A 23,590-nucleotide genomic window follows, 5' to 3' on the forward strand; every position below is an offset into this window, starting at 1 on the left:
AGGTTATGCACTCATGAACTATAGCTTATTCAAAAAACATGGAAGACTCAATATTAAATTCAGTCCATAAATACGACTAATCGCAATTTTTCAATAGTGATGCACCGTTTTGAATTAATGCATTCGAACTGAACCGAACATAGGCTAGTTTTGCCGAATAAATTAAGCCGAATTATTTTCAACGCCACGCTTTTGACAGGATTGCAAAACCATGGCGTTGCAACAACAGGATCGTTGTGTTGTTTTCTTAACTCAGATCTGTGGGGTTTAACTTTGTCTTGGTCGCCGTTGCAAGTCTGCAAAAGATAAAATAGTTTTTCCTACTTTATATTAGTAGCCTAAAGCAACTTGGTAGAGAGTTTTAATAAAGCTTTAGCATTGAAAAGCGAACTACTTTTCCAACAATAAATTGTATCTTGTGACCTTATAAGTTTATACTACTACCGTTCTGACGTCATTTACACAAATTCTCCTCGTCTAAGAGGTTGCGCAAAACTGAATGACACAGTAGTTAACAGTCAATGTGGTTCTTGAAGCAAGCCTACAGCACTAATGGAAACACTGATTGTTCAATTAGGAAGACTGTTTACTAAAATGTATTCAGAAATAGAGACGATCACTTCTATTATACTGCGTTTGGCTCGGTGGCAAATATGCACAACTGGCGCAGTGATGTTAGATAGATGTTAGGTACAAGGCATTCAATATTCTTTTTATTTAAGTGAGAAAGTGCGCGTGCACCAGTTTAAATGTTTCCAAGTGCGGTTCGCCAAATTACTGTTTGCACGTTGAACAGTAGGTTAGAAACATTTACTTTGCTGGCTACGACAACCGACATTTTTTAGAAGACAGTGAGCATGCTACCCGCAATGTAATATCAACAAGTTTGGGTCAAAATGGTTTTTGAGTCAAAAACACGTTCTAATCCAGTATCCTTTACGTCGTCAAACGTGTTTCAGTTTGTAAACGCGCTTTCAAATTGCCGCGCGCAACTTTAAACAGCATTAAAGAAAAAAAAGGACGACCAACTATACGCATTTGAAACCAAAACCTTTTTTAGGTTTAAACAAGCTGCCTAAGGTTATATTTACGCATTTGTTGACACGGCCACCCTAAACTTGTGTCTTTTGTTAAAATGCAGAAAATTATTACGAAATGCGTTGTTTATACATCCTGGCTAAACTTAATGAAACCTAGAAAAACAATCTCCCGAAAGCATATCGAAGGCGTGTCCTATTAGCAGACATGAGTATAAAATACTATACATCACTCACAACAGTCTGCGACCCCCTTAATAGCGTTCTGTAAACCCGATGTAGGAAACAATCCTTTAATTAACAACTACGCGTAGTTCTAATATTATGGGGATTTTAATCGACAAAACATTGGTTGTTGGGTTGACACATCACATCAACACAAGGGATAATACGAGCAAGACAAAACGCAAACAATTAGTTGCACGTACTTAGTTTGTTTTCTAATTTCGTGCGTATGTTTATAACTCGTTTATAGCGGGAAAGCAAAACGATGCCCTTGTCGGTTCGGTTTGACACATTTCTGAAGCAAGCGGCGTGTTTGTTTTTCGTTTTGCATCTACCTCGAAACGTAGTTTCAAGTTAAGATGAGTGACATGATGAAGTCTAACGACAATAACTAGTAATCGTTTGTCGTAGATCTGGGCAGCACCATTGGGACAGATTTTTAAACCCTCAGGGCAGGACGAGGGCTAGCAACTTTGTTGCAAAGTAACATTGGCTGTGACTGCGAATTTTAAATGTATTATTTTGTTTTCAAGCTGACAAATAGGACAATGAACAATTTCCTGTTTGCAGTAATGGTTGGGGCTTTCGCCCTAGCTAGCGCACAAAATGCGAAAGGCATGGGGCCATCAAGCAACAAAAGGCCGGGATATAGCGACCCAAACCAAAAACCAAAGGGGCAAGAGTTTATGTGCACAGTAGCCAATGATCACAGCAACCGCATGAGTGGTGGTAAATCAGTTGGAAGCAGCAAAGATGCGGATTGGATGTTCCGTTTCGGTGAAATTGGCTCACCCTTTGGAAGTTGGAACAGGGGTAATAATAAGGGAGATCCAGGAATCATGGATGATAACCAGACACCTAAAATGTTTTCTGTGCTGATGCAAATAATGAAATCACTGCAAAAGGCGGATTGGACACATGATGCGAGTGGCATGAATGGACAAGAAAACCTAGACGGAGTTATGGGTTCAATGTCCACCGGACAACAATGGAACATGGGTGGTTGGGACCAAACAAACTTCTGGCAAGAAGAAAATAGCGACGATGAGAACACAGATCAAGTGGGACAAACGGGTTCATGGTCAAACGAAGAACAATGGGGTTCTGATGGTATGAATAATCAGCAGAATGGCTTACAAAAATTGATGATGAATATGATGAAAATGATGATGGCTCAAAATAAACGGCCAATGATGGAACAAGGGAAAATTAAAAGTGAAAAGAAGGAGAAAATCAAAATGATGATGATGAAAATGAAAGAAATGATGAAAGACATGAAAGAAATGATGATGATGGGTAATCAATCTTATGATAAAATGGAAAATGAAACCAAAAAAAACCATTCAATGTCAGGGGCAAAAGAAGGAAACATGAAAATGATGATGATGAAAATGAGCAACATATTGAAGGAAATGACGATGAAAACAGAATCAACTGATTATATCAAAAACAATCCCATGAAAATGATGATGATGAAAATGAATAATATTTTAAAAGATATGATGATGGCAAATAAAAGTATGGTAAGTTCTTTGATTAAAGGGGACAAAGAAGATGTGATAAAAATGATGATGATGAAAATGAGTGAAATGCTAAAAGACATGATGATGGAGATGAACAGAGATGATGAAATGGAACGTGGTGAGCCTGAATTGGAGGGAGAAGAAAATGAGGAGGATGAGGATGAAGAAGACGATTCCAAAAATGTTGTCATGATGTTGCAGAAATTAATGGCTTCATTATCCAAAAATGGTCCAATGAATCGCGGTCCACCAATAGGTGGAATGAGCAACATGGGTTGGAATGGACCAATGGGTGGATCCTGGATGGGAAGGAAAGGACCCATGGGTCCACAACAAAACATGGATAGGTCACAATCCATGGGTCAACGATGGGGATTTGGTGATATGTATAATCAGCAGAATGACTTACAAAAAATGATGATCAATATGATGAAAATGATGATGGCTAAAAATAAATCGCCAATGATGGGAGAAGGGAAAATGAAAAGTAGTAAAATGAGAAGCGAAAAGAAGGAGAAAGTCAAAATGATGATGATGAAAATGAAAGAAATGATGAAAGACATGAAAGAAATGATGATGATGAGTAATCAATCTTATGATAAAATGGGAAATGAAACCATGAAAAACCATTCAATGTCAGGGAGAACAAAAGAAGGGAACATGAAAATGATGATGATGAAAATGAGCAACATAATGAAGAAAATGATGAATGAAGCAGAATCATCTGATGATATGAAAAGTAAACCCATGAAAATCATGATGATGATAATGAAAATGAATAATATATTAAAAGATATGATGATGGCAAATAAAAGCATGATAAGTTCTTCGATTAAAGAGGGTAAAAAAGAGGTAATGAAAGTGATGATGATGAAAATGAGTGAAATGATAAAAGACATGATGATGGAGATGAGCAGAGAAGATGAACCAGAAAGGAATCAAGAAAAAAATGAAAATGAGGATGAAGAAGATGATTCCAAAAATGTTGTCATGATGTTGCAGAAATTAATGGCTTCATTATCCATGAATGGTCCAATGAATCGTGGCTCACCAATGGGTGGAATGAGAAACATGGGTTGGAATAGACCAATGCCAATGGGTGGATCTTGGATGGGAAGGAAAGGACCCATGTGTCCACACCAAAACATGGGTGGGTCACAATCCATGGGTCAACAATGGGGATCTGGTGATATGTATAATCAGCAGAATGACTTACCAAAACTGATGATGAATATGATGAAAATGATGATAGCTAAAACTAAACCACCAATGATGGGACAAGGAAAAATGAAAAGTAGTAAAATGAGAAGTGAAAAGAAGGAGAAAGTCAAAATGATGATGATGAAAATGAAAGAAATGATGAAAGACATGAAAGAAATGATGATGATGAGTAATCAATCATATGATGAAATGGGAAATGAAACCATGAAAAACCATTCAATGTCAGGGAGAACAAAAGAAGGGAACATGAAAATGATGATGATGAAAATGAGCAACATAATGAAGAAAATGATGAATGAAGCAGAATCATCTGATGATATGAAAAGTAAACCCATGAAAATCATGATGATGATAATGAAAATGAATAATATATTAAAAGATATGATGATGGCAAATAAAAGCATGATAAGTTCTTCGATTAAAGAGGGTAAAGAAGAGGTAATGAAAGTGATGATGATGAAAATGAGTGAAATGATAAAAGACATGATGATGGAGATGAGCAGAGAAGATGAACCAGAAAGGAATCAAGAAAAAAATGAAAATGAGGATGAAGAAGATGATTCCAAAAATGTTGTCATGATGTTGCAGAAATTAATGGCTTCATTATCCATGAATGGTCCAATGAATCGTGGCTCACCAATGGGTGGAATGAGAAACATGGGTTGGAATAGACCAATGCCAATGGGTGGATCTTGGATGGGAAGGAAAGGACCCATGTGTCCACACCAAAACATGGGTGGGTCACAATCCATGGGTCAACAATGGGGTTTTGGTGATATGTATAATCAGCAGAATGACTTACCAAAACTGATGATGAATATGATGAAAATGATGATGGCTAAAAATAAACCACCAATGATGGGACAAGGGAAAATGAAAAGTAGTAATATGAGAAGTGAAAAGAAGGAGAAAGTCAAAATGATGATGATGAAAATGAAAGAAATGATGAAAGACATGAAAGAAATGATGATGATGAGTAATCAATCTTATGAAAAAATGGGAAATGAAACCATGAAAAACCATTCAATATCAGGGACAACAAAAGATGGGAACATGAAAATGATGATGATGAAAATGAGCAACATAATGAAGGAAATGATGAACAAAACAGAATCACCCGATGATATGAAAAGTAAATCCATGAAAATGATGATGATGATGATGAAAATGAATAATATATTACAAGATATGATGATGGCAGATAAAAGCATGATAAGTTCTTCAATTAAAGAGGGTAAAGAAGATGTGATGAAAATGATGATGATGAAAATGAGTGAAATGCTAAAAGACATGATGATGGAGATAAGCAGAGAAGATGAACCAGAAATGTACCAAGAAGAAAATGAGGAGGATGAGGATGAAAAAGACGATTCCAAAAATGTTGTCATGATGTTGCAGAAATTAATGGCTTCATTGTCCATGAATGGTCCAATGAATCGTGGCCCACCAAAAGGTGGAATGAGCAACATGGGTTGGAATGGGCCAATGCCAATGGGTGGATCTTGGATGGGAAGTAAAGGACCCATGGGTCCACAACAAAACATGGGTTGGTCACAATCCATGAGTCAACAATGGGGATCTGATGATACGCACAATCAGCAGAATGACTTACAAAAAATGATGATGAATATGATGAAAATGATGATGGATCAAAATAAACCACCAATGATGGAACAAGGGAAAATGAAAAGTAGTAAAATACGAAGTGAAAAGAAGGAGAAAGTCAAAATGATGATGATGAAAACGAAAGAAATGATGAAAGACATGAAAGAAATGATGATGATGAGTAATCAATCTTATGATAAAATGAGAAATGAAACCATGAAAAACCATTCAATGTCCGGGACAACAAAGGATGGAAACATAAAAATGATGATGATGAAAATGAGCAACATAATGAAGGAAATGATGAACAAAACAGAATCACCTGATGACATGAAAAGTAAACCCATGAAAATGATTATGATGATGATGATGAAAATGAATAATACATTACAAGATATGATGATGGCAAATAAAAGCATGATAAGTTCGTCAATTAAAGAGGGTAAAGAAGATGTGATGAAAATGGCGATGATGAAAATGAGTGAAATGCTTAAAGACATGATGATGGAGATGAGCAGAGAAGATGAACCAGAAATGAATCATGAAGAAAATGAGGAGGATGAGGATGAAGAAGACGATTCCAAAAATGTTTTCATGATGTTGCAGAAATTAATGGCTTCATCATCCATGAAAGGTCTAATGAATCGAGGTCCACCGATGGTTGGAATGAGAAACATGGGTTGGAATGGACCAATGCCAATGGGTGGATCTTGGATGGGAAGGAAAGGACCCATGTGTCCACACCAAAACATGGGTGGGTCACAATCCATGGGTCAACAATGGGGTTATGGTGGTATGTATAATCAGCAGAATGACTTACAAAAAATGATGATGAATATGATGAAAATGATGATGGCTAAAAATAAACCACCAATGATGGGACAAGGGAAAATGAAATATGAAAAGAAGGAGAAAGTCAAAATGATGATGATGAAAATGAAAAAAATGATGAAAGACATGAAAGAAATGATGATGATGGGTAACAAATCTTATGATGAAATGGAAAATGAAACCATGAAAAACCATTCAATGTCAGGGGCAAAACAAGGGAACATGAAAATGATGATGATGAAAATGAGCAACATAATGAAGGAAATGATGACCAAAACAGAATCACCTGATGACATGAAAAGTAAACCCATGAAAATCATTATGATGGTGATGGATATAAACAATATTTTGAAAGATATGATGATGGCAAATAAAAGCATGATAAGTTCTTCGATTAAAGAGGGTAAAGAAGATGTGATGAAAATGATAATGATGAAAATGAGTGAAATGCTAAAAGACATGATGATGGAGATGAGCAGAGAAGATCAACCAGAAATGTATGAAGAAGAAAATGACGAAGACGATTCCAAAAATGTTGTCATGATGTTGCAGAAATTAATGGCTTCATTATCCATGAATGGTCCAATGAATCGTGGCCCACCAATGGGTGGAATGAGCAACATGGGTTGGAATGCACTAATGCCAATGGGTGGATCTTGGATGGGAAGGAAAGGATCCACGGGTCCACAACAAAACATGGATTGGTCACAATCCATGAGTCAACAATGGGGATCTGGTGATATGTATAATCAGCAGAATGACTTACCAAAAATGATGATGAATATGATGAAAATGATGATGGCTAAAAATAAACCACCAATGATGGGACAAGGGAAAATGAAAAGTAGTAAAATGAGAAGTGAAAAGAAGGAGAAAGTCAAAATGGTGATGATGAAAATGAAAGAAATGATGAAAGACATGAAAGAAATGATGATGATGAGTAATCAATCTTATGATAAAATGAGAAATGTAACCATGAAAAACCATTCAATGTCAGGGACAACAAAGGATGGAAACTTGAAAATGATGATGATGAAAATGAGCAACATAATGAAGGAAATGATGAACAAAACAGAATCACCTGATGATATGAAAAGTAAACCACTGAAAATCATGATGATGATGATGAAAATGAATAATATATTAAACGATATGATGATGGCAAACAAAAGCATGATAAGTTCTTCAATTAAAGAGGGTAAAAAAGATGCGATGAAAATGATGATAATGAAAATGAGTGAAATGATAGAAGACATGATGATGGAGATGAGCAGAGAAGATGAACCAGAAATGAATTATACAGAAAATGAGGAGGATGAGGATGAAGAAGACGATTCCAAAAATGTTTTCATGATGTTGCAGAAATTAATGGCTTCATTATCCATGAATGGCCCAATGAATCGTGGCCCACCAATGGGTGGAATGAGCAACATGGGTTGGAATAGACCAATGCCAATGGGTGGATCTTGGATAGGAAGGAAAGGACCCATGTGTCCACAACAAAACATGGGTTGGTCACAATCCATGAGTCAACAATGGGGATCTGATGATATGTACAATCAGCAGAATGACTTACCAAAACTGATGATGAATATGATGAAAATGATGATGGCTAAAAATAAACCACCAATGATGGGACAAGGGAAAATGAAAAGTAGTAATATGAGAAGTGAAAAGAAGGAGAAAGTCAAAATGATGATGATGAAAATGAAAGAAATGATGAAAGACATGAAAGAAATAATGAGTAATCAATCTGATGATGAAATGGGAAATGAAACCATGAAAAACCATTCAATGTCAGGGACAACAAAGGATGGAAACATGAAAATGATGATGATGAAAATGAGCAACATAATGAAGGAAATGATGAACAAAACAGAATCACCTGATGATATGAAAAGTAAACCACTGAAAATCATGATGATGATGATGAAAATGAATAATATATTAAACGATATGATGATGGCAAACAAAAGCATGATAAGTTCTTCAATTAAAGAGGGTAAAGAAGATGCGATGAAAACGATGATAATGGAAATGAGTGGAATGATAAAAGACATGATGATGGAGATGAGCAGAGAAGATGAACCAGAAATGAATCATGAAGAAAATGAGGAGGATGAGGATGAAGAAGACGATTCCAAAAATGTTTTCATGATGTTGCAGAAATTATTGGCTTCATTATCCATGAATGGTCCAATGAATCGTGGCCCACCAATGGGTGGAATGAGCAACATGGGTTGGAATGGGCCAATGCCAATGGGTGGATCTTGGATGGGAAGGAAAGGACCCATGTGTCCACAACAAAACATGGGTTGGTCACAATCCATGAGTCAACAATGGGGATCTGATGAGATGTACAATCAGCAGAATGACTTACAAAAAATGATGAATATGATGAAAATGATGATGGCTCAAAATAAATCGCCAATGATGGGACAAGGGAAAATGAAAAGTAGTAAAATGAGAAGTGAAAAGAAGGAGAAAGTCAAAATGATGATGATGAAAATGAAAGAAATGATGAAAGACATGAAAGAAATGATGATGATGAGTAATCAATCTTATGATAAAATGAGAAATGAAACCATGAAAAACCATTCAATGTCCGGGACAACAAAGGATGGAAACTTGAAAATGATGATGATGAAAATGAGCAACATAATGAAGGAAATGATGAACAAAACAGAATCACCCGATGATATGAAAAGTAAACCACTGAAAATCATGATGATGATGATGAAAATGAATAATATATTAAAAGATATGATGATGGCAAACAAAAGCATGATAAGTTCTTCAATTAAAGAGGGTAAAGAAGATGCGATGAAAACGATGATAATGAAAATGAGTGAAATGATAAAAGACATGATGATGGAGATGAGCAGAGAAGATGAACCAGAAATGAATCATGAAGAAAATGAGGAGGATGAGGATGAAGAAGATGATTCCAAAAATGTTTTCGTGATGTTGCAGAAATTAATGGCTTCATTATCCATGAATGGTCCACCGGTGCGCGGAATAGGCAACATGGCTTGGAATGGACCAATGCCGATGAGTGAATCAAGTGATAATACTGTTTCGGAAAATCACAAAATGGCTATGCAGAGTCTGCTGGTGTCTATGCAGGAAAACGTCACAGAAAAAAATACGACAAATACAAAATTATTTACTATCATGCCACAATTAATGGCTGTAATTGGCGGATCCTTTTCATCTGGAGAACTTTCTTTGAGTGACATAGTCAACGCAAACTCAACATTGCAGCTCTCTTTGGGAATGAACTTTAACGGTGAACCAAACGAAAACGAAGGCCCTGTTGGTAAACCTATTACCCCTATCGGACTGTTAAGTGGATTCTTAGGCAATATCGGTAATAACGAACCTACAGACCTTGATGATATACCGGAGGACATGGCGGAGTTCTTTTATTCCAACTTTATGTCACAACTGTCAGGGTTAAATATGATGGACACATCGGATTTCGGCCAGTATCAGTATATTGGTTCAAGCCCTACGGAAACACTTTCTTCACTTTTCCAGTCCATTATGTCTAGTACAAAACCCGACACAGAAACGAAACGAATGATGTGCACAGCCGTCAAAGCTGGCATGTCATCTTCATCGTATGAAAGTGTACCGTCATCGATGGAACCGGACTCAGAAGCGCCCTCTATGGAAGAGAATAATATCGCTGAGGATGCCGTCGTCGAAAGCAGTTCAGTCATCACCGAAAGTATGATGAAGCAAATACACAAAAGCATTAAACCAATGATTGCTGAGGAAGTTGGGAGAATCTTTAACGGTGAGTTATTAAATTGATTATATCGAAGCTTCAGATCCAGGCAATTAGGATCATAAGCTAGTTAATACCCATAGGCTCAAACAATATAATTTCGAAATTTCGCTCAAATTTGCATGTATTTGCAGACGTACAAGAAACATTGAACAAGACAGACAAACGCTTTGCAGCTCTTTTCGAAGAAGCATTTAACCAAGCCATTAGCAGGGACCCTAAACGCGGTAAGTGTCACCATAGTGTTGATAAAATTTCTTAAACTTCAACTCCAACAAATGTGCAGAAAAACATTAATCAAGTAAAGTCATTTGGATGAACCTGTATATGTGTTATAGTGCCAGTGGAAGGAAGAAATTTGCAGATACCGCAACAAGTCCCAGTGGTTTTATGGTCTCCTTGCTCTTTGACATGTGGATATGGACAACGTACAAGATCCGTGCCTTGCATTGACACTGAACCAAGTTGTGTTGGTGGTTATCGCGAAGAGACAAGACCGTGTTTCGAACGTAGCTGTCCCGCCGAAGACTCAGGTACGCTTATCTTTTTTTTATACGGAGGTATCCGATAGTGCTGTATTTCTTAGTTTTTCTTTTTAACTGTGCCAAAACTCGACCAGTCCTGCACCATTGCAAATATAACGATTTTCACCAAAGAAATAGAAACACAAGTGGCATATATCACTTTCCGGCAGCATATTTCCAAAATATATTCTATTTCGCATATGGGGCTTTTTTAACCAATCACAGGGGCGTATTTTCGCAGTTTTTCGGTACGTCACGTAGGCCGTCGCGAACAAACATTGCAAGAGGTGCAATATGCAAGCCAATGTTTTGTAAATGTTTAAATGCAAAAAGTTTGGCAACCAAAGCATCCCAGCTCGGATAAAAGAGGATCTCAGCTTTTACGTAAACATGACTAGCTTCGGCAATTTGTTCTGTGGTTCTCAACCTTTTTGGCTTCGCGGACCCTTTTCGGTCCTGTAATCTAATTGCGGACCCCTTAGAAGTTTTGGGTAATTTTGTCCTTTTTTATTAACAAGCAACCAAAACATGGTGCATAAAGTTACAGCCACATTCGGTCCAGGACCAAAAATGTAATCCCTTTTTCTGCGGTTGCGACATCGGAAATCAACAAGAAAGAACAGCAGTGTAATGTGACGTTGTTTTCCATTGACAATTCACGTCTGTTGCATCACAATGGGTATGTCATAATGCAGTGGTTCCCAACCTTTTTTGTCACATTCCTCCCTTTGCCCATTTTCGAACTATTCATTTCTCCCCATAAGACGAAAAACAAATATGACATAAAAATGTAGCAATTTGAAATAGACCTTATAATTAGGGATGTCCATTTTAGAATCCTTTACAAATATTCTGTAACATTTGCAATTTCTTTTTTACAGTTTTGATAAATTCCTCCCCTGAAATCATGAAATTCTCCCTAGGGGGGAATTCCTCCCCGGTTGGGAACCACTGTCATAATGCATTGTGGTTTGTCGCCTACGAAGAATGTTTTCAAACAAATAACATGCTTTTAAACGCCAAAGCGTTTTATTCAAATCGCGATTTATTTATCTCGTTTTGCGGGAATTAAGAGGTTGTCGTGGACCCCCTGAAAACGCTTGGCGGACCCCCGATTGAGAACCACTGTTCTACATGATCAGATAAAAAATGAAAAAAAAGCTTTTTTTTCTGACATTTGATTTTTGGCCCACAGACTTTTGGCCCATAAAAGTTAATGGTCTTGTCGCCGCCGTAAACAGCATAAAACTCCTGTGTAGAACTATTTTAACACTGGTGTTTTTACGCGACTGTCGGCAGTTTTTAGGCATACAGAAAAACAAAAGCTTGGTGTTTGATTAAAAGGCTGAAAACGGGTCGCTAGCCTTTTTTTGTCAAAGAAGAACCACCAGCTCAATTTTGCCCATAATTATGGTAAACCTTCACTGACGTAAAAAAAACATACAAAATGTTTTATCATAAGTTAAAAAAAGTTTTTTCATCTCTTTAGTACGATTGACGCACTGCATATATCCAAGTTTTAAATACAAAAACATATTAATTTGCGTTGTGTGATAGCCAAAAATGTGTTATCACGCTTTGTGTGATAGCCAACATAAAAAGGTCAGAAAGACAAACATGCCGACTGCAAACTCAATGTGTTATGCAAGCGCATGCTTTGTTACACAACAGACAAAGTTGATGTTGAGGACAAATGCAGGACTAATGGATCCGTGCAACATGACTTTCAAGCTAGGTTTACCCGCAGGGTCCTTTTAACAGCATGCTCAATGATTTCTTTGGCGACAAACAATTTTAGTTTCCCTGCGGCTAATCCTAATCTAAAATCTACATCGTACGAGAAGCAATAAACAAAATCAATTGTGCAAGCTTCCTGGCGAACACAAACTGCATAAAGTCGATGACGTAAGGGCCAGCAGTTTACCCCGTAATATGTAAATGTTTTTTTTTTCATGATCAAATAATGAAATCTCGCGTAGACACAATTGATATCTTGAGACTGCTTATACGGTCACTTTCATAAAGTATCCTAATCAGTGAGATATTTACTATTTAGACCAGTGTTTCTCAAACTTATTTACCCCAGGGCACATTTATAGGTTATCAAAATGTTTGGACCATGCCCTTTATAGTAATATTTAAAAAATCAGTCATTCACTTTGTGGATTATATCTTACGTAACTTTTCGTAGGGCGCATCTGATTACCTTCCAAGGCGCACTGGTCTATTTCTCAACCTTTTTTACGCGGCCTACGCAGAGATTTGTAAAAATTACATGGGTCACTGCATCATCAAAATCTGCTTGTTTTAATGCAAAACTTGGTGTTGAAGTAAAACTGATTTAGGCTAATGCGTTTCATTTCCATACTAACCTGAAGCCTTCTGTACACATAAATCAGTCTGAAAGCTCCAGTTTAGTATATGTATGTTATCCGAAACCGGAATGGTCTGTAATGAGCGCGTATTGGTTCAGGACGATTTCTGTACGAGCATAGTTTTTTAAATAGCGTTTTATTTTGACTTCAGGACCAGCGAACCCTTGTTTGACCGGAGAGCACTCGTGCCATCGTCTTTCCATCTGCAAGCCGACAGGAAACGGTTCTTATACGTGCACTTGCAAACACGGATATCATGGCGACGGACACAGCTGCGTTTCAAGTACGTAGTGGTAAAACGAAAGGCAAGAACGAAAACTAAAACGTGTCGTCCTTGTTTCACCCAGTCGCCAAATGCTTTTCGAAAATGATAGGCGTATTATGTTACTTGCAAGGATCACTTGACAAAAAGTGCACGCGCTGTAAGAAGAAAATTGCTGTCATTTATTATCACTTATCGAGTTTCGTTACTGATTAACCCGAGGCAAATTTTTCCCCCTACTTTTACCATATACTGTTGAACTATGGCACAGTGTTTTGCATCTGCCATTTTGCACCACAGCGTTAAAGTATATATAGAAAACGGTAAAACTACTATAAGACACCCGGTTTAGAAATTTTCGGCAGGTGGCGCAACGGAGGATTGGCGTATACGGCGACAATAATTGCTGTCAGCATGTTGCAAATCGCTGTATTATTGTCAGTTTGTCTCCATAAACGCCTATGCTTCGTTGCTCGACCTAACGGAAATTCCGGAACCGGGCATCTTGTGAGTCCCTGTGTTAGTTGCTCTACCACACGTTTACAGGCAGAAGATTAACCGACATTAGTAATTATTGTTCGTAGAAGGCCCCAACAAACTATGTATTTGTTAAAGCGTTTGTCATTAATCGACACCTTTGTATCCGCCTGCAAACAAAATCGTTTTCAAAGACATGCAAATTGGTGGCGACAGAAGCCTTCGTTTCAAAAAGGTTTAAACCAGAGCCAACGAACCAATCAAAGTAGTGCAAAAGGGTTCATCTCAATTAACGAAATCTATTTTAATCGCAGGATGCCCGGATTCAATGTACCCGACACTACCCGAGGCACAAAAGTGCTTCGTACTTCTCGCTGCCGATGTGACGGGCCCTTTAACGCACCAAATGGCTAAAGACAAATGCACAGAGAGGGGTGGTCAGATTGCTAAAGTGGACAATTTCAGCATGTGGATTCGCGTTACCTATTGGTTGCAACAAATAAAGAAAACTTCTTTCAGGTGGGCTTGGCTAAACCTGCAATCAATAACAGTACTGTATTATTTCATACATAATCTTTAGGAAGTAGATGCTTACATTACTACTAACTACGCTCTTTGTGCCACCCAAACAATTTCAACAAACTTTGTCTGATGTAAGTTTTTATGTTAGTAGTACTCAACCAAGGTAGTTGGAGGACAATACTCAACATGCATAACAGTATAAAAGTGTCCAACAGTTTGTTTAAAAAAAATCTTTCGTTTCCAAGCATGTAATGGTTATATTTTTTGCAGAAACGTGGAATTCCATGACCCGTGGGTGGGTTATATTCGCAACGATAGATCACACGATGGTTACTTGATGTGGGACGACAACGAACCTAGCAGTCCAATGAGCGGCAAAAACTGCGCCGTGATAAATCCGATCAGCGGAAGAGCAAAAAGCGTTATGTGCACCACCACAGCATTCACTATCTGCCAACATTCTACCCATAATGAATAAATTTTTGCTTGAAAATTTCCACATCAATTCTTTAACCGACAAACTTTTATGACTGTTCCTTTATGAAAAATTTTCTAATTTTAACTTACTTTGGCCATGTTGCATAAAATCTAAATGTTTCTAATACATATGTTTGCTAATTTATGTGATCAAACATTTTTACAAAAAAAAATATTGGTCAAAATAATTTATTCGAACAAATATGGATTGGTGTAATTGTCATTTTTAATCGGTCTGCTGCCGGTTTGTTGAATCTATCCAAGTGAAAGGCGTACATTTGTAAATTTGTAACGCAACTTCAGTCCGTACGTGTGAGTAGCCTACATTTCGACCACAAAACACAATGTTTTCGTTTTAATTATGTAAATAAACGATCGGCATGATTTATCATGTTGTCATGTTCCTTCAAATGCCAGTTGTTTCTTTGAGCACAAAACCACACAGGTTTTTAAAGTTTGCTTTCTAATTTCTTTTTTTCAAATTTGGGCAAACCAATTTTGAAAATAGCACCGGGTGTAATAAAGTCTTTCCTGGATTGTCTTTACTTTAATATCATAAACAAAACAATTAAACTGAGAAAAAATAATACGACTAAATTTACAGTCAATGCTTTTAGTCATATGGACATGACTTTGTACAATACTCAAACGTATGACATCTTTATGACATACACAAATATTTTTTTCGCAGCGAACAGTCTTGAAAAATTACCAGTATCAAAAACAATTCGAGTTTTTACAGATATGAGCACACAACGCATGTCATTTCCCTTCCACTGACATAAGGCTCACACGGCACGTTATGACCGCATCTTATTTCAGATACGTAGAGATAAGCTCCGCTCTGGCTACCCTGTGTACCAAGATTAGCCTGTGGTGTATCATCAACACAAATATGACTGGAGGAATGTTTCGTGTCTGCGTATCCTCCAGTCATGATGTAACCTGTGTATTCGATCGTCCAACCATCAGGACAAGTCTCACGACTTGGTATCATCAACTGGGAGTGAAACATTTTGTCATTGTTTTGAAATCTAAAACCGCATGTATGTAATTACTTTACTCGGGCTGCTAACAAAGCAAACTGCACATGGAACTCCTTGATATTGTAAAGCTCCCTCTTCAATCAATGAGAGGTCGAACAATCCGTATCTGGCAGATGGATCGCGGTATTCAACACCGTACACATATGCGGGACCTAAAACACAACAAAAACAATTGTTATGATTTGAATTGACCTTACCATTTAAGACAAATTAAAGAGGCCCGCGAAATCCCTTTGCGGTAATGACAAACGCAAATTCAATAAATCTTTTTACACCTTAGCTTCCAATGTTCCCTCGCAAACCTGCTGCTTTCTCGGGTTTATGGCAATTTAAATGCTACCATGTTTATTAATGTGGATTTTGGTTTCTTTAAACATTCTCAAATTCATATTGGTTAACTGATTCAAACCATTTAATATTTCTTCGAAGTTGTACCAAAACCAAAAATCATTTAATATGAAAAAGCAAAAGGATGCAAGAGCAATAGGCGAATCGAAATTAAAACTGTAAATGACCTTGAACTCCATCAATATAACGCCCAGGTGTGTAAGTCGGATCACTGTGCAGGCATAAAAAGTCTGAGCCACCACCGACATGAGAATAATAAGATCCACCAGCATAACCTAAACCAAATCGGTATGATTGACCTTCAGTAAATAATTTTTTTTAAGACTTACCTTCATAAACAAGTTGTGTTCCATCTTTGTTCGGGCAATCTCTTCTACCCCACCTAATGTACGTTGTTCCTAAATATAAAAATCATTGCATGAGAATATTTGTGCAGTGATTGAAGGACATTTTTTGCTTACCTACATTTGTCAAATCAGGACTGCCGAGATTTTCCTACAACACAATTCTGTGTAATATTAATTCTTGTTCGATGGTATAATAACGAATTTAACAAAAATTAAGTAATCTTGTTGGTAAAGTAATTTTTTGAAACAAAACCCACTTTTCATGTTACGTCAGTATTAAACGCAGAAATATTTGTATCGTTTAGAACAGGGGTGCACAACCTTTTTGCTAAGACGGCCGCATCGCAGATTCTTATTTCACCAACGGCCGCCAATTACCTGCTTGTTTTTGTTTTAAAATTTATTATGTGAAAATAGGGCTTGTCCCACACATAAACCATTTAATGGCGTACAAAAAGCCGGGATAATTTAAAACTTGATCCACAGATCGAGCTAAAGTAAACAGTCTGACGACCAGTCTATTTATGACGTCATAATCTATATTGTGACGCACGAGGTAACTGTTTATTTGCATTGTTTGCACACAATAGGCTTATATAAAGTGTGATGCACAGGGTCACTAGGCTGGTAATATTCTTTACAGTCTTACAAAATCTATTTAATGCAGTTTGAAAGTCAAAATATTTAGCAAAAGAGGTTTTTACGTCACGGCCGCCGGTGCATATATTTTAATAAACATGTTCACGGCCGCACAAAATCGTCTACACGGCCGCAGGTTGTGCACTCCTGGTTTAGAAGATGTGATCCAATTTATCCTTATTTACTGATGGTGTTCGTTTCTTAATGGCGTGCTTTTGTTCTTTCTGGTTGTTATTGACTTTTTGCTCTTGTTTTAGACGGAAAAGTTCCTCTTCCACACTACCATCAACACAAATAAGCAAGACTGTGGTTAGAAACAAAGAGATAGTAATAAAATTACAAAGATATATTTAAAAATGCTTATTTAAATCGTTTAAACTCAGCAACTTAGTTTTTCACAGCTTGCTAAGCCTCACCTTTTAAAATTCCTGAAAATTTGGTGTGTCAAGATTGCAAGAGAAACCAGCACACTTGCAAGAATAAATGTTCCTAACATTACTGGTTTGTGAGAAACTTTACGAATAGGTCTCGTATAACGCTGAAACTTCATCTTGATTTGACACAAGTTTGATTAGCAAGACCGCAACCAAAAGTCGAAAGAGATATTTCCTCGATACAACAGACTAGTTAGAAACTGTGAAAGTGAGGATGTCTCAGCGCAACTCGGCAAGTGCAAATATTATCAACAGTCAATGTAAAACACAAGAACAACACGCTTTTAGTTTATGTAAGACACAGACGTTATCAGCACTCGATGTGATATCAGCCTAGTACGCATAATCGTAATCGTGTCAAGCTGGGTGTTGTTTTTGTATTTAGAAAAGGCAGTAAATATTAGTCTTAAACCCTCGCTCGAAAACAACCGTTGGCTAAATCCAAGTGTGTTGCGGAGCTCTTAACCAAACTTGTCTTGACTTTGATTTTCATGACTCTTAACCAGACTCTTGTGTTTTACTGTGTAAGTTTGCATACGCAAGACGCCCATTAGTGAAACCAGTTTGTGGCCTCTCTTTGGCTTTAGTGGTGAGCCGTTACTACAGGATTCGTTTTTTTTTTTTTTGGTTTAAGAGAGATGGGGCTTACCACCTGGAAGATCTTGTAGCCAAATTCTCAATGCTGACAAAATAATTTCATAACAATACCATGTTTTTAAAACAACAGTATTTTAAATGCCACAGGAATTATTCATGGGAAACAGTTGAATAAATAAAAGTTAGTAGTTGACAATATGAGTTTATAAGCTTGTCCAGAACTGAAATAAAAAATGGGTTATCTAATAGTATCTATAGCGTTACACGCCCGTTTTTGTTAGTTTTTGTTACCGCATTTACAATATTTCGGTAATGATTGGCCTCTCCTGATAACTTTTACGGCAACTGTTGGTCTCACTACAGCAAGTTTAAATCTGTGACATTTATTTTCACTCGAAAATGATCAAATCACAGCCTAAAATTTGTTCTTATAAATTTAACAAAAATTAATACCACAATATTTACAAGCGAATTACTATGACAAATTAAATTAACATTGTCTGGAATGTATATGCATGGCATAGGCTAGATATAGGTACCTTTACACTTTTTTGCCTTTACCAAAGCTTGAAGAAAATTTCCAGTCATTTCCAGTTATTATGTAACCTGTATATTCGATCGTGCAACCACCAGGACAAGTCTCACATCAACTGGAAATGTGTGTTTGTTAAATTGTTGATTTAAAAAGGATCACTTTGCTTTCACTTACTTTAGTTGGGCTGCTGACAAAGCAAACTGCACATGGGACTACTTGATATTGTAAAACTTTTTCTTTAATTAAAGAAAGATCGAACAATCTGTACAATGTTGATGAGTCGCAATATTCCACATCATACACATTTGACGAACCTGACATCTCTACAAAAACAATCGTGACATCTTGTTTCGACATTTTATAAAATAAATATAAATGACCTTGAAATAATGTCCAAGGTGTGTAGATCGGATCACTGTTAAGGCATAAAAAGTCAAAACCTCCGTCAAAAAATATCTCGAAACCAGGACACATTTCTATCCACCGGTGCCCTAGTTGTTGTTGCACCAGGGTTTAAATTCACTTATGATTTACAGGAATGTCATAAATCTGTTATGTTAATAACGTTAAAGCTTAGATTTTATAAAATGTTACGTGGTATAGGAAGTGCTCAGGAGACGATTCATTTGCATTCGACCTTGTTTTCATATTCATTACGATGGTGCACCCCAACGTTTTGAAGAATGTCATTGGTGCACACTGAAATAAAAAAAATGAGAAGAAAGGCTCCATAGAAGTTACAGTGCTCTAGCGCCAATTCCCGGTATTTTTTTTAAGACAAACGGCGCTTTGAAAGACAAACGGCCTGTTCCAAAACGCTCAGTGGTACTAGTTTTTTATTCAAAACTTGTGTTTTTGCCCGTACATGTATTGTATATCATGTATTATCAATTCTATATGTATGACATACGTAATATAAGTTATTCACAATGTTGTTTATATTTTTTCACTACCAATACTTTTAGGGGAATTTCCGGAATATAAAAATACAAAAAAATACTAGTATTTGCAATCAACTTCTTGACATAAGGCTGAATTGATACGTTTTAACCCATTCTTATTTCAGCCTCAAAGAAATTAGTTTCTTGTTGTTGTCCTTCCGTTAACAGAACATAACTGGCTTTAAAAAAATGATTTTCACTCGATTTCAATTAATACACTGCGACGGTTTATAGGTCAAAATGTTTTTAGCCAATACGGTATCAACAATTTATAACTCACACACAATAAAACACTAATGAACAATCACCACAAAAGGTTTACGTAAAATTACCTTCACAAATGAATTATTTCATCTATACAATGCTATGTCACATAACAGGGCTTTGTACAATAGTTACATGTGTGACATTTTAATGATAAAATCAAGTATTTTCTCATTTTTTTAGAATTAAACGTTGTTTTTAAAGATAGGAGCACACAACACATGTTATTTCTCTTCCACTAACATAAGGCTCACATGGCACGTTATGACCGCATCTTATTTCAGCCACGTAAAGATAAGCTCAATACTGGTTACCCTGTGTACCAAGAATAACCTGTGGTCTTTTATCGACACAAATGTGACTGGATGAATGTTTCGTGTCTTTGTAACCTCCAGTCATTATGTAACCTGTGTATTCGATCGTCCAACCATCAGGACAAGTCTCACGACTTGGTATCATTAACTGAAAATGTAACAGTTTGTCATTGTTATAACATCTGACAACGCATGCATGTAATTACTTTACTCGGACTTCTAACAAAGCAAACTGCACATGGAACTCCTTGATATTGTAAAACTCTTTCTTCAATCAATGAAAGGTCGAACAATCTGTACCTGGCAGATGAGTCGCGGTATTCAACACCGTACACATATGCGGGACCTAAAAGACAACAAAAACAATTGTTTCAATTTGGATTGACCGTAACATTTCGACATTTATACTTAGCCGTGTTGAAAATAAAAGGTACCAGGTAAATCCCGTTGTGATAATAGCAAATTCAAAACAAATATTTTCACTCAACAGCTTTCAATGCCCCCTCACAGACCTGCTACTTTTTTCGGATTGTAGCAATTTAAATGCTACCATGTTTATTAATGTGGACTTTGGTTTATAACAATCGGAAATTTATTTTGGTTGACTGATTTGAAACCAATAATTATTTTATCCCAACGAAACCAAAAGTTCATTTGAAACGGAAAAGCAAAGGGAAGCGCAATTGACGACTCAACATTAAAACTGTGAATGACCTTGAACTCCGCCGATATAACGTCCAGGTGTGTAAGTCGGATCACTGTGTAGACATAAAAAATCAGAACCACCACCGACATGAGAATAAAAAGATCCACCAGCGTAACCTTAACAAATCATTATTATTGACCTACAGCAATTAAACATTTTGAGATTTACCTTCATAAACAAGTTGTGTTCCATCTTTGTTTGGGCAGTCTCTTCTACCCCACCTAATGTACGTTGTTCCTAAATATAAAAATCATTGTATTGGGGTATTGGGGATTAGGCCGTTGTGCTGTAGCAGTGGAAGCAGGATATTTTTCTCACCTTGACTTGTCAAATTTTGACTGCCGAGATTTTCCTATAACACAATTCCGTGTAATGTTAGTTCTTGTTTGGTGGTATGGCACACTTAACAAGATAGGTTCTAATATATTAATCTATCTTATCCTTTTTTTATTCAGACATATATCAAGGTTACATGTTTTAGCTAAGTCTTGATCATAAAGCTTTTTTGTAAACAAAACCAATTTGACTTATATAGGTCGGTATTAAACGCAGAAATAGTTGTATCATATAGAAAATAGGTTCAGTTTGTCCACATTTACCGATGGTGTTCTTTTCCTGATGGCGTGTTTTTGTTCATTCTGATTGTTACTGGCTTTTTGCTCTTGTTTCAGACGGAAAAGTTCCTCTTCCACACTAGCATCAACACAAATTAGCAAACTATGGTGAAACAAAGACATGGTAATAAAATTACACAGAGATTATAAAAAAGCTACGTTTAAACTCCGCAACTTACTTTTTCGCAAGTTTGTAAAACTGACCTTTTAAAATTCCTGAAAACCTGGTGTGTCAAGATAGCAAGAGAAACTAGCACACTTGCAAGAATAAATGTTCCTAACATTACTGGTTTGTGAGAAACTTTACGAACAGGTCTCGTATAACGCTGAAAATTCATCTTGATATGACACAAGTTTGGTTTCCAAGACTGAAACAGTTACCACTGTAAAACACAAGAACAACACGCTTTTAGTTTATGTAAGACACACAAGTTTCCTGTACTCGATGTATAAGTAGCTCACGCGGTGATCGTAATCATGTAAAGCTAGGCCTGGAGCGAAAACTTTGTTTGTGTATTTGGAAAAGGCGGTAAGTCTTAGTCTTAAACGCTAGATAGCAACTGTTGGCTAAATTCAGGGATGTTGAGAGTTTATATAATCAGAATTTATTTTCATAAGCACAAAAATTGCAAAAACGTTTGTTGGTGACATACGGATGTGTGCGCTTTGTATTCACTAAACGAATTCTTGTATGCATGTTAAAATGCATTTGAATTTTCATTACGTAACCTGTGTATTCGATAATCCAACCATAGCAGGTCAAGTCTCACGATTTGGTACAATTAAATGAAAATACAACAATTTTTTTTATAAAATCTGACAATGGTTGGGCTCCTAACAAAGAAACTTGCGCATGGGGAACTGGAACTCTTTGAAATTTTAAAACTTTCTCTTCAATCAATGAAAGATCAAACAATCTGTAAAAACGGGTTGCGTCGCGATATCCCACAACGTGCGAGTAAAACAATCCCACTTACAAGAATAAATAACCCTATCATCAAAGCTTTGTGAGATGTTTACAAACTGTTCTCGTATATAACATTGAAACTTCATCTTTCGTTGACGAAATTTAAGTAGCTACTGCATAAGCAAGAGATTTTCCAAAAGGTACAGGCGGATATATTTCTTCACAAAATTGACCTTGTTGTTTTTGGCACAGGGAAATTTTAACATAGAAATTAATGAAACACAATAATACAAGACGTTTTTTACATAAGATGTAGAGTTATGATGAGTAATCGCTAAATCGTAAAGCTAAAATAATTTGCACAAGCGTAAATTTGTTGTCAAATTTGGGAAAAGTAACCTGCAAAACAGCCGTCGACTAGTCCAAACGTTTTTGCACCATTCTTAAAAAGAGTTTACAACACACAAACAGAGATCCTTGAAACAACACTTCGTTGAACTTTGGTAGCAACAATGAAAGTCTAAACTAGTGCCAGGTGCTACAAGATTACGTTAAAAGATCAGTGATAGTATCTACCGCTACAACAACAACTCGAATGATTTTAGTATTGAAAGCTTTGCAACGTTGAATCGATTTTTTTTTCATGATGACAACCTTTAAACAAACAGTGGCGATTTTTCAACCCATTATCAGCTTTTACAATTAAAAAGTTGCAGATTTTAACATATTAAAATGTAGTTGGTTTTGAGAATGTGGTTTAAATTCCCTTTAGATTTCCAGGATTGTCATTAGTCTGTAATGATTTCCAGATTGCCAGGATTGTCATTAGTCTGTAACTTTTAAGTTTAGATTCCATAAAATCGCTAAGCCGTAAAAGTTGTTTTAAAATATTACGTGGCATAGTAACCACTAACCAAGAAGGCGAATGGCTTGCATATAATTTTTTTTCCACATTCGCATCAATGGTGTGCCCCAAACGTTTTTAAGAATTTCGTTGGTGCCCCCTGGATTAAAAAAGTTTGAGAA

The 23,590-nt window shown here is 36.6% G+C and overlaps 2 protein-coding genes across 2 annotated transcripts; one reads left to right on the plus strand and one right to left on the minus strand.

Annotated features, from left to right (window-relative positions):
- The first annotated feature begins 1,464 nt into the window (after nt 1–1,464).
- LOC145223488 (uncharacterized) lies at nt 1,465–15,260 on the plus strand. The gene is made up of 6 exons (XM_080089905.1): nt 1,465–10,244; nt 10,370–10,462; nt 10,574–10,768; nt 13,286–13,417; nt 14,188–14,392; nt 14,666–15,260. Exons 1-6 carry the CDS (start codon nt 1,775–1,777, stop codon nt 14,871–14,873), a joined length of 9,303 nt encoding a protein of 3,100 aa, XP_079946031.1. The 5' UTR covers nt 1,465–1,774; the 3' UTR covers nt 14,874–15,260.
- A 15-nt stretch (nt 15,261–15,275) lies between these two features.
- On the minus strand, nt 15,276–22,058 carry LOC145231735 (uncharacterized). Its single transcript, XM_080096361.1, has 14 exons — nt 21,862–22,058; nt 21,643–21,736; nt 21,362–21,395; nt 21,212–21,280; nt 21,052–21,159; nt 20,544–20,683; nt 20,327–20,485; nt 17,669–17,823; nt 17,438–17,531; nt 16,728–16,761; nt 16,596–16,664; nt 16,434–16,541; nt 15,931–16,070; nt 15,276–15,872 (listed from the first exon to the last, which is right to left on the minus strand). Exons 1-14 carry the CDS (start codon nt 21,993–21,995, stop codon nt 15,609–15,611), a joined length of 1,602 nt encoding a protein of 533 aa, XP_079952487.1. The 5' UTR covers nt 21,996–22,058; the 3' UTR covers nt 15,276–15,608.
- Nucleotides 22,059–23,590: the final 1,532 nt, after the last annotated feature.

This window comes from Phallusia mammillata, chromosome 1 (genome assembly GCF_965637545.1).
Source record: "Phallusia mammillata chromosome 1, kaPhaMamm4.hap1.1, whole genome shotgun sequence".
Taxonomy (NCBI): Eukaryota; Metazoa; Chordata; class Ascidiacea; order Phlebobranchia; family Ascidiidae; genus Phallusia; species Phallusia mammillata.

Bases quoted from the DNA above. Each gene is read 5' to 3' on its own strand.
- LOC145223488 (XM_080089905.1), top strand. From the start codon at position 1,775: ATGTATTATTTTGTTTTCAAGCTGACAAATAGGACAATGAACAATTTC. The intron at 10,769-13,285 runs GTACGCTTATCT...TTTTGACTTCAG, and splicing joins CTGTCCCGCCGAAGACTCAG to GACCAGCGAACCCTTGTTTG. The intron at 14,393-14,665 runs GTGGGCTTGGCT...TATTTTTTGCAG, and splicing joins ATAAAGAAAACTTCTTTCAG to AAACGTGGAATTCCATGACC.
- LOC145231735 (XM_080096361.1), bottom strand. From the start codon at position 21,995: ATGAATTTTCAGCGTTATACGAGACCTGTTCGTAAAGTTTCTCACAAA. The intron at 21,737-21,861 runs GTCAGTTTTACA...TGTTGATGCTAG, and splicing joins GTTTTCAGGAATTTTAAAAG to TGTGGAAGAGGAACTTTTCC. The intron at 16,071-16,433 runs GTCATTTACAGT...GTTGTGTTTTAG, and splicing joins TTATATTGATGGAGTTCAAG to GTCCCGCATATGTGTACGGT.